The following is a 12,104-nucleotide window of genomic DNA, read 5'->3' as shown; positions in this document are numbered from 1 at the left end:
AAAGAAATAACAGTATAATAAAGATAAAAAATCAAATTTTTTTAATTTACAAATAAAAGCATATTTTGCTTTTATTTTTTTTTATTTATATATTTTACTAATATAATATATATTTGCTGTTTGATTGAAATAACGAATTTCTTTGCAAGTATTTAAATAAATTATTTTTTCAAATAAAAAAAAATTTTTTTGGATTTAATACATTTTAATATTGTAACTTTTTATTATGTTTTTGTGGAAAAAGTGGGATATGAGATCCACATTCACAGTAAAATCCGGTACTGCGTACCAGCGAGAAAGATAAGAGAACGTGTCGCGATGCGCGCGCGTCGTTGTAAATTACATCTAGACGAAGTTTTTACCGGGGAACACGGTCCGCTACCAGAATTCCCGTGGATGTCGCATGCCATTCGCAGCCGATTACACGAACGGCGCGAATTGCTCATAAATTTCGCGTTAGCCGCGCAACCTCGTTGCGTTGGCAACTCGCGCTGCATTTGCATCTTTGTGGGAAAATACACGACCGCACTAACTGAATCGTTTGCATCACATAACGTGCGCCGTATAATCCTAATAAGTATGATAGTGTGAAAAAAATAGAGAAGTCTTGATAAATCGATGTCTCTCTAAAGTCGCGCGATAGATGTTTTAGGCTTATTTTAACTTTCAAAATGCATCGAAGCGTTAGAACTTTATTAATCTCTTTAATTATTTAATGAATATTTTATTAATCTTTTTATATATTTAATTTAGACAGAGTGTCTATTCATTCCTGGAAAAACCTAGAAAACCTGGAATTCTCAGGGATTTCGTTTTTTGCCTTGAAAAATCAGGAAATTCTCATGGAATTTTATTTAAACTGAATATATATCTTTCTCTCTTTGATTATATGTTCATTGTCATAGCAAAAATACTGAGGACACATTTTTTATTATAATTCTTATAATTAATGATAAAAAAATGAAAATATTATGCAAATGAAAAATACTTATCTATCTAGCTAAAAGTCATTCAGTTCTTTTCAGTACATTTTTAAATTTAATATTAAAAATTTAAATGATTTATTTTTTCTTTGTATGAGTGAAAAGCATTAGAAAACGCATACAAAAAGAAACTTATTTTAAAAAGTTCAATGTAAAAGTCTAATTTTACCTGGAATTTTGAATAAATTACTTGAAAAATCAGGAAATTCTCAGGAAATTTTTTTACAAGCTTTGGACAGATATCCTGTTAGAGTTTCATTAATCTTCTTCTGAGCATATAAATTAACAATGCGCATGCTAGTTTAATATTTACATAAATTATTTTCATACGTTAATTTGTAAATGTGTTCTCTTTTCTCTCTTCTAATATCGTGTTAATTGCTGTTTAATCCGACAGGTAATGTTGTAACTATTTCTACAAATCTTCAATGACGCAATATAAGCAACATTCTTTCCGCTATTAACCTTTGCATTAAATTTCCCTTTCATATTTATATTTTCATGCTCGGAGAACTGATTAATAACAGCCGTTAGATTAATAACTCAAGCGCTCAATCCCTTTGGGAACCAGTTACATCTTTCTCAGATAAAAGACACCGCCGTTAAGTATCGGTTGTCTCTTATAATATACAGTGTGGCAGGGGTTGAGAGTTCATCTTCGTCGAAACGATGCGCGATTCCCAGCACCGTTCCTTTTAGATGCAGACGCGGGGCCCCGCGATTGCGTCTTCATAATCGCGCGGCCGGTTATCGGGCCCCGGAGCGTTCAAAACGCAGGCCCGGCCGATGGCCGGTCATCGATTAAGTAGAAAGTGTCCTTTTTCAGAGGGATCCACCACCATCATCATCACCGGGCGCGACGAACAGCGATTGCTGATTATCCAACGCGACGCGCCGCATCGGTCGCGGGGTCATCCTCGGCATTTCCCTCTTTGGTCGTTCGTAGATAGATGTAGTTCATTAATTATCCAACCGTTCAAAGACGAGGAAAGATGCTATTAGCTTGTCGATTCCCGAAATCGATTTTCTCGAGTAGTTTTTAAGACAAAAAAAAAAATTAATCCTACAATTCAAAAACTTAATTTTTTCATATGATTAATGCAACGCACTTCTCTTCTGATTGTTCATTTAATTACTATTTATTAATATAATTACAACGGGGTATCTACTCTCTGGAAAAACATGGAAAACCTGGAAATCGCAGGGATTTCTTTCGTACCTGGAAAAGATCAGGGAATTCTCATGGAATTTGATTGGAAATCGGGAAATTAATTATCCAACCGTTCAAAGATGAAGAGAGATGCTATTAGTTCGTCGATTCCCGAAATCGATTTTCTCGAGAAGTTTTTAGAAGACGAAAAAAAATTTATCAATTTGTTGTTTTTTTTACACAGGATTAATACAACACACTTCTTTCATTGTTTATTTAATTATTATTTATTTATATAATTACAACGGAGTATATCTATTCCCTGAAAAAACATGGAAAACCCAGAATTCGCAGGAATTTCTTTTGTCCTGGAAAAGATCAGGGAATTCTCATGGAACTTTATTAGGAAATTCTCGGGGAATTTAAAAAAAAATTTTCTCTTTAATAATTTTGTTCTTATGTTGCAAACAGTCAGCCATCCGCCGATAAGCCAAATTGTGAATTATGTGTTTAAAATATATTATAAATATGTATCTATTTCTCTCTCTGTTTATATATATTCAATGTCTTAAGAAAATTTGAATATACAATATATATTTTTTGTTGTAATTTTTAGTAAAAAAGAAAAATGTTATGCAAGTAAAAACTATTTATTTTACGAAAGCTTCACTTTTTTTCGATATATTTGCAAATGTAGCACGTGAAACGTTAAGTGGCTCTATGTTTTTCTTTTGCATGAATGAAAAGCACTAAAAAATGCATACAATAAATAAACTTACTTTAGAAAGTTGCACCTAAAGATCTTTAAAATAATTTCTTTACTTGAAATTTTTTTGAACAAAAATACCCTGGTAGATCAGGGAATTTTTTTACAAAATTTGAGTAGACACCCTGTATAATATTATGAAGAGAGAGAATGTATATAGTGTTATTTATAAAATAAGCAGAATTAAGATTTATACATTTTATAACTGATGTGAAATTAAAATGAAATGAAAGTGAAATTAAATTCTCTCTTATAGATTTGGTGTTTGCTGTCATTCCCAGTGTGCTTTACCGACAAGCTGTCCCCGGATCAAAAGGCGCCACTATTTGCGCGCGGCTCCGGCGGTTTGATCCTGAAACCGCCCTTCGAAAGCGAGCAAAAGATCGCCGCGAGTCCACCGGTTTCCACCAATGTCATTAGCGAGGACGGTGTCGAGAGGAAGGAGATCGCCACTTTCAAACTTGTGGATGGCGAATTGGTCCGAGTAGTGGAGGGATCTTTCTCCTATAAGAGTCCCGAAGGGATCCCCGTTTCCGTTCAGTAAGAATATATTTTATATATTTTACCTGTGATGTAAGTGTTTTTCCAAGTTTAGAGCCAAAATTTTGAGCGCAATTGACATGTTGCGCTTAATTATTTTATTATTTATATAAATCAGATTTTATATATATAAAAAAAAAAGAACTTGGATTTGGATCAATAAATGTCGAAAATTATTTAAGAATGATACTTGAATATAAGCCGATTAATTATTCAAATTTTTGTTGTTATTGTTTGAAATTTGCAACTTCTTTAATTTAAAAAATAAGATAATTCTTACGTCTAATTTTAATAATGTCTTAATTAAAAACGCAGAAGCATATATTTTCTCTAAGGAAAAAATAAGAAAGCATAATATAAGACAATTTTTGCATTCGCTAGCTACACCGCTGACGAGAACGGATATCGGGCTGGATTCAGGCTAGGCGCTGCTGCGACCGGAGAAACGGGACATCCCATCAGACTTCCGAGACCAGAAGGCATCACGCCAGTAAAAACTAACGTCGATCGGAGTTATCTGCCACCGCAATAGAATGATTCCAGCTAATTCTATAACTAAGACTGGCCTAAATACATTTTCACGTGACGCTATTTGATAGCAGGAGGCTACATTTCTTGGCAGTACTTTCTGTCTCAGCAGCCGAAATGATTTTATCTGAACATAAGTATCGAGGCATGAATAGTTTTTAAACTGTGATTGGATAAATTAAAAAAGAAAACGAGGTTGAAAGATATATAAAGGTATCTTATTTCTTGGCTGATTTTAATTAAACTTTATTTAATTTTGATATCTTTTTTGTGTATAGTTGCGCCGAAATATTTATTCCGACAAATTTTTAGAATTACGAGGAAATATAATCAACTAAATGCTCATAAAGAAAGAATTATTTCGATGTTAAGCGATATCGTTTTATTCACCAACGCACTCATAAATCTACCGTTCAATATTTGGCGAACGTATTAATTTGATAAGAGAAAATGCAAAATTAAAATTAGCATGAAAATATGCATGAATTTTTATAATATATATTTTTTTTATATATTGTTACATTCGAGCCATTTTAATCTCGTAAAACTAAACAAATTCTTTATTCTGAATTTCCTATTTAATTTTCATTCATTTATTTGATCTTCCCACGTTTTAAAACAAATTATACAAGCCCAATATAAATTTTACGCTTAAATGCATTTCAATAATTTTATTTTATGCATACATGATCAAGTGGTAAATATATAAATATATATTTAGAAAACGGCCCAAAAAAAATTTATATTTATTGTTAAATGCTTTTTGAGAATAAAGAACTATTTGAGAATAAAGAAGTTTAGTTTAAAAATATTCGACTGTGTATAGACAAATTATTTTCTATGTTGGTTGCAAAACATGTTACAAAAATAATATCATATTCTTTAAAAACATTTTTTAGAAAGGGTACGCGTTCGATTTCTCACTTAAATGAGTACTTGCGTCAATAAATGTTGCTACGATGAAATATATCGTCTCCTAAATTATTTTATCTACGTAAACATATATTTAAAAATATACATCTATATATCTGTTGTGTATATTTTTTATGTATATTTAGTATTTTTGAATATAATTAAAAACATTAAAAATGATCGGAGATTTAAAACAGGCATGTAATATAGTTATACATGTGTTTTATTTAGAGTTGGTTAAGATTAAAATTGTCAGTCACAATATTTTTACTAATATGATATTATTGATGATAATGTTCACATAATAAAATAAAATTGACACACATAAATCCGTGAGATATAACAGTCGACACATACGTTTAATACAATGTATTTTTATTACATTACTAACAATAACGCGAATATAGAATAATTCAATAATATCGCTATGTCTGTGAGTCAACCCAATGTACCAACAGTTTTTAATAATGTTAATAAAAAATGTTGTTAAAAAATTAAGAAATACGAATTGTACAAAAAATTAAAAAGAAAGGCTTACGAATATATCATTAAAGAATAAAAATGGAAGGACAAGAAAACATACGAGAAGAAATAGAGAAAAACATTTAGTACGTGAAGATGCATCAATATTACTGCAATGTTGCAATGTTGCTGCAATGGTGCTGTGCAGTTATAGCGGTGTCCTGCGGGTAAAGTTTCGCCAGCATTTTATTTGGTACGTAATGCGTGCCCTCGAATTTATAAAAATAGCGACCTATTTCACTATTATCGATCCATCTCGGCGTTGTTAAAGTTATAGCATCTAAAATAAAAAAATGCGAATAAAAAATAAATTTATGATAACTAAATAAACAAAATAACAAATGAAATAAGATAATAAATAAAATAATAACCAAAATAAATAAAATAATTAATTTAAAAAAGAAACAAAATAAATCAAAATAAAATAAAATATTATTTTATTCTGTGTACAAAAAAAGAGATAAGCTCGCAGAATAAACAAATATAATTTTAAATAAAGACGCGTCTGCTGATATACATACCTTCTTCCACATAATACATTTTATTATTTTCCGTAAGAATTATGTAATTTGTTTGTTTCTCTATAAAATTACAATTACGACTATGATTCAACGGCAGTTCATATATGTGCATATCAGAACCCGGCACACTCTTTGCGGAGAATGTAACAAGATGTCTATCAAGATGTCGGTGCCATCCTACTATTACGCCGGCACAATCTGTAGGTTGATGTGTCACTATCATACCAACCGCAAATTTTACGTCTTCTGGTCTTGTATATAGCTCTGCTTTTTTAACGCGAAGGCTGAACTGAAAAGTGTAAGATCAGACTTTAATTGATATTTCTTATCAAATAATTCCTAAATAGATTTTTGTAGCAAGTTAAATTACAGGCAGTTAAATTATAGATAATTATAATTTGTATGTGATTGTGCATGTGCTATCAGAGAAACTTTAGAAATTTTTTTCTATAATTATTTTACATCATATATTAATTGTGACGTTGCCGTCTCGCGCGCGTCCGCCGAGTCCCTCTCCGATCGAAAAAGCTTCCGCATCTCCGTTCGGCGAATTAGCTCCTGTCCGTCGCCGCAATTTCCACCCGCGCGACGGAGAGAACGAGTCGGCGGCCGCGTTTATCGCTCAGCCGCGAGACGGTAGGAAAAGTCGTCGCATAATATATATGATATATATAGTGCTAACATACCACATTTATACTGTCGTATACAATCACTGGAATCAATCCATACGGCGTAAAAGCGTTATTATATTGTTTACTATCTTCTAATGCTAATAATACTAATTGTTGCCAAAACTGAAAATAAGGATTAAACATGAGCAAAGATTAAACGTATGAACAAAGCTCTGATTACAAATAAAAAAATCAAATATTGTATTATTCTTTCTGCTTATTAAGCGTGTTTCATTGACTCGTATCTTTGCCAAGATTACAAGTTTATTAGTCTTAAACTTAATAAAAATTATGTATGAGTAATTGCCAACCCGTCTAGCTCTTAATAATCCATCGAAGTTTCCAATATTTGAATGTATCCTGTGTAGCAGTTCCCTGACAACAAGATAATAAGACAAAAATTTCTTAGAACTTATATTAAAACATCTTGTATTTCTTGAACTATACGTGGCACTGTAAACAATAAAAAGTTATATACATATGTGTGCGTGTGTGTGTATAATAAGAGTATAAATTCCGAATGGTTCAGATATAATTCCAATTCTAATATTATACTTACAAGTTTGGTTTCCAAACAATAAAGAAGTGAGAAGTAGGAAAACCAAAACGTATTACATCGCAACGTAGACCAAGTCTTCTGGCCACGCTGTGATATATTATTAATAAAATTAATTCTTGGCCATATCTATTTTTTAAGACCTATGCCAGAAATTATAATGGAGAAATTAATTAGAGCGAGAATATTTTTTTAAGATGTAACAAATATATGGTCATGCTTACAGCATATAATTGGCCATAATTAAGTAAGTTATTATATATAATAATCTATAATAACTTACATTATCTATACACCAGTATTCCAACTTTGTGTTGGAAGACATTCCCCATTTGCATAGTTGAAATTTGCCAAGTATATATTCCTCGAGTATGTCCATAATCTGCGTCCCTCCTGCTTCGTTCCACTGATTATTATCGATATGATTGTTTTCCCAATATGAAAAAATTTCAGCGGACATCGAAAATATCGAATGGTTGGGATGTTTTTCTCTGAGGTAATCCAGTACCTCTAATGCGATACTATCTAGTGATGTCTTTATGCTCGAGTAAAAGACATCCTTTTCGGGTTGAAGTAATTGTGCCGCCATAGTAACAATCCGTTCCAAAAGCTGATTTTTGTAAGATTGATTTGTGTATCTATACAACTTATTTCTCACCAAACAGTGCCTCATATAGTGAAACATTTTTATATTGCAATATCTTTCGGTTAGATCGCAACCAGTTCTTCTGAAAAATTTACATATTATCTGTGCAAAAAGTATATTAGTTTATAAAAGTAATAGCACTATAATTTGTATTGAGAATCCTACCGTGGAGATTGTATAAGCAAGTTTTTAATCTCATCAATGAAGAAAGAATATTTTATGAAATTTTCAGGCTCACAAACTTTATTAAGATTATTTTGTAAATGTTCTAAATGAAATATGCGATGAAATTTTGTTAAATTATCGATTATCTCATTGTTATTGTAATGTTCATGAAGTATTTGAGACACATAATTCCGTAATTCTTTCGTACAATTTGTGCCTGTTTCCATAAAGTTTGAGCTTGTTTTATTCTTCTGTTCATTCTCTTTAGATTTTTCGTGCTCATTTTCCTTACACTGCTTGTCGTAAAGTTTCTTCGCAGAAGGCCATCTGAAATTGGTACAAAAAATATTTTAACAAATTTTTGAAAATTACACTAAACAGTATAATTAATATAATAAAATAAATAACTGGGCAAGTGAGAGCCAGAGCGCGGTAAATAAAGTGTAATCACATTCCTTAAGGATATCATCTTTAGTTGCAAATTAACAAAACGTGTCAATTCCTGTTTCGAACTATCTTCAGTCAAATTATAAACATAGAAATCTAACGTGATATGGTCGCGATGTTCTCAAAATCTCCGAATGAAAAAATGGCAAGTCTTTCTACAATGTCGGCTGTAAGGCAACAGAGTGCACGTATATGTGACTGTGTTTCCATTGTTGAGGAAGTAAAAGACACAAAAGAACGAGAGCCCCGAGTATCGAAATCTCAACCGTTTTAACATAAGTTCACAATGTATACTAATGAAGTATGATTAATAATAGTGCTATTGCACCTATAATAAATATTTACAGTAATATATTTAAAAAAATGCATAATATTCATTGTATCAATCAAAATATCAATCTATTTGTTTTTTAAGGTAGAAAATATAAAATAGATTATCTGTAATTTTAAATTGTAATTAAATTTTGCACTAATAATAAATAAGAACGTACAATAGTAAATTCAATAAACAAAGCTGTAATTACGTTATAATCTTATTACATAACTATAACAAATTATTTAATTTAATATTTTTTATTTATTTTATTTTTGTATATTATATTTTATATTTTTTGCAGAAACGATACATTGTGTGTGACAGATTATTGAAATAAAATTACAAAAAATTACCTCTGAGAAAACTTTTTTTCCATGTACTTGTTATATTTGGCTGCCCACCGGAATTGCTTGCACACACATTTGAAGTTAATAATATCCTCAACGCTGATATCATTGTAGCCGAGAATAATGGTAATCACCTCCTGAGGTAAGCACGTTATCGTAGCCATTACGAAAAAAATTCAATAGAACACAAAGAATAATGTAATTTAGGATATATTCGCAACAAACTATTCGCATATAATTAATTGCAGATAGCACAAGTGCGTGTTTTATGTACACTACAGAAGTCTTCCACACTTTCTGTCCCCTCTTATTCTGAAATTACCATTCTTCTTTGAAAACCTAAAGGTCTTGTGCTTTCTCACTACTTATACTAGTTGTCACGTGACAATACGTCCAAAAGGAAAACGAAACTAAGAATACAATATTCCCCTTCCACTTGTGTGCCTTTAAGATAGTAAAAGAGAGATAGAGGATTTACAGAATAGCAGCCGTATGCTACGGTCACAAATACTAAAATAAAAAGGTATTCTATCGTAATCCAGGCAATAATGCTAGACAAACAAATTTGTTCTATTTGCTGTGCGCAATAACATCAGTAAAAATGTTCTTATGATTTTGCATATACATATTTAATCGAAAATATCGTTAAATACTAGATATTAGAAATTGTTAAATAAATAATACGAAAACTTCTATATTTATGCTATTATTAAAATGTGATAGAATATTTATTGTAATTATTTATTTTTTTCATTTGCGGTCAACGCATATCAACAGTTGGTTTAATAAATTACCCATTTCAGTTTTTCTACAAAGTTTATGAATTCTATTGCTATGTATACAGTCTTAAAGGAATATTAAAGAATTCGGATTTTGAATTTTTTGGTAGATACTGTTCACGAAATCGAATAAGAAACTGCTTGGCAAATATTGAATCCCTCTTACAGTTAGAAACTATTTTCCAGTTGAAATTGGTTAAAGTAAATGGTCAACACAAAGGTATGATAGATGACTAAACAAAAGTATATTTTCTTTATTAATGAATTACGATATAATTAGTGGAATATATTGTAATTGATAGAGATAACAACCTGATATGCCAACCGATAGATGACAACGATACTCGCTTCATTTCATAGAAAAATATTTCCGTATCGCTAGATATGTTACACATTTATATATTAAGATATGTTGCTCATTCTAGTTTTGAGTTTGAAACATATATGGCTCTTGATGTGTTAAGAAATTGTATAGCTACGCAGTCTTTTTGGCAATATATTAGTTTTTCAAACTAGGAGCAAAATGGCATTATGATACGAGCACCATCGATTTCAAGGCTACCTTTATCCTATAACAATCGAATGAGAAATTTCAGCCTGAATGAATACTGTATTGGAAATCAGATGATTTATAATATATTTTTAATAGATATTACAACGTTCTACTAATAAAATATTATCAGAATAGAAAGTAAAAGAAAGTCATATTTCTGATCACTTATCGCATTATCATTGATACAAAATCTGAAATTCGAGCGATTAAAAGACGATTAAAAGAGGAAGAGAATAAATTGAATTTAAGGATTTAATAAGAATTTGGTATAAGAGTGGGGATTCGAAAATCGTGTAATAATAAAGTAGTGAGAAATATTTTAAATGTATAACATTTTTATCATTTAATAAAAAAATCGAAGAATATTTATCTTGTATAAGTATAAAAGCAATCATAATTTCTTATTTGATTGTGATGTATATTATTTGATTAGTAAGATTAAAAATAGCAGAAAAATGATAAATATATTTTATTGATGGTCGATCCTCTTTTGATTGTATAATGGAAAATCGTTATATTTTTGCAATATTTGATCATTGATTTTTTTTCGACATTGCTTATCTCTAAAGTTTGCATGTAATACATTAAAAATTCTAAAAGTATTTAAACTTTTGTAATAAAAAATATATATATGTGTAATGTAAACGTTTTCGAAAGTAATTTTTTTTTTTTAAAGAACGTTTTTTCGGAAACAATAAAATTCCTTTGAAGCTCGAAGAGACTTTCAGGTAATACATTCCTGTGCGAGAGACTTTCCAGTTTCAAAGAAGTGTTATTATTTTTGAAACAAAAAAAATTCTTTCAAGAGAGAACAATTGCATACCTGCCTTTTGTTTATTACACACGTGCCAAGCATAGAAAGTATAGAAAAGAGGGTAAGATGACCTTAAAGTCTGTCGACTTTTCTTAATTTCTATGATAATGTAAAAATAATGATCTATTTTTTCAGACTCACTAAAATTTTGTTTATTATATGTAAAAATTTAGAAATTGGTAAATAAATTAGAATTTTACTAGCATTTAATTATTTTAATCATATCTTTCACCGAAAATAGCGATAGGTCAGATAGAACATCATCTTATTTCATACTCAATTCTGACTTTTGCTATAAAGAAAAAAAAACATTCGATTATCTTAAACTTTTCGAAATATCACGAAACGAATATTAATGATTTAATCGTATCAGAAGATATATAGTTGCACTGCTAAACATATAGATATAAAAATCGTGTGCGCAAAAGTCATACATACGGCTAATTCATGTCTATTTATATTCCATATTAGTTAAAGGAATAGATATGATATCTTTTACGATATAATATCTATTTTATGTTATAATGTGTGTATATATGTATACGGTGAATCACTAAAAATGTTAGAAGCTAATATTTCTAAAACTGTGCGAGATATGAAATCCTTATTTTAAAATCGTTAATTTCATATGTTAATTGCAATGCAAAGTATCATTTTTACGTCGAATGCCCGCTTCGATACCAAACAGTCGCTGGAAGATAAGAATTTCATTTCTCGTTCAGTTTCAGAAATATTAGCCTGTAACACCTTTAGTGATTCATCTTGTATAATGTAAGATATTACAAGATAAAGCGTGCAACTCAATGTATAGTTAATCTTTTATTAAAATAAAAATAAAGATAGTTGATTCAGCTATAGAATGCAATATACACACATATAATACACACA

At 30.2% G+C, this 12,104-nt stretch overlaps 2 protein-coding genes across 2 annotated transcripts in view; one reads left to right on the top strand and one right to left on the bottom strand.

Moving 5' to 3' along the window:
- Positions 1–4,007, top strand: part of LOC115238567 — a 5,916-nt gene extending 1,909 nt beyond the window's left edge. Inside the window, exons 2-3 of the mRNA XM_029812523.1 lie at positions 3,156–3,439; positions 3,821–4,007. Coding sequence (XP_029668383.1) covers positions 3,156–3,439; positions 3,821–3,971 — 435 coding nt within the window. The 3' untranslated portion in view covers positions 3,972–4,007. The remainder of the gene's footprint in view (positions 1–3,155; positions 3,440–3,820) is intronic.
- Positions 4,008–5,498: 1,491 nt separating this feature from the next.
- LOC115238564 lies at positions 5,499–9,513 on the bottom strand. Its single transcript, XM_029812517.1, has 8 exons — positions 9,077–9,513; positions 7,961–8,287; positions 7,433–7,877; positions 7,153–7,292; positions 6,905–7,046; positions 6,609–6,716; positions 5,923–6,211; positions 5,499–5,681 (listed from the first exon to the last, which is right to left on the bottom strand). Exons 1-8 carry the CDS (start codon positions 9,232–9,234, stop codon positions 5,509–5,511), a joined length of 1,782 nt encoding a protein of 593 aa, XP_029668377.1. The 5' UTR covers positions 9,235–9,513; the 3' UTR covers positions 5,499–5,508.
- Positions 9,514–12,104: the final 2,591 nt, after the last annotated feature.

Source organism: Formica exsecta, unplaced genomic scaffold (genome assembly GCF_003651465.1).
Source record: "Formica exsecta isolate Colony F162 unplaced genomic scaffold, ASM365146v1 scaffold35, whole genome shotgun sequence".
Taxonomy (NCBI): domain Eukaryota; kingdom Metazoa; phylum Arthropoda; class Insecta; order Hymenoptera; family Formicidae; genus Formica; species Formica exsecta.
Note: the sequence above shows the minus strand (reverse complement) of the source record. Positions and strands in the feature narration are given on the sequence as shown.

Coding starts and splice junctions, on each gene's coding strand:
- LOC115238564 (XM_029812517.1), bottom strand. CDS start 9,234: ATGGCTACGATAACGTGCTTACCTCAGGAGGTGATTACCATTATTCTC. Junction 8,288..9,076: donor GAAAAAAAGTTTTCTCAGAG/GTAATTTTTTGT, acceptor TACCAATTTCAG/ATGGCCTTCTGCGAAGAAAC. Junction 6,717..6,904: donor GATTATTAAGAGCTAGACGG/GTTGGCAATTAC, acceptor CCTTATTTTCAG/TTTTGGCAACAATTAGTATT.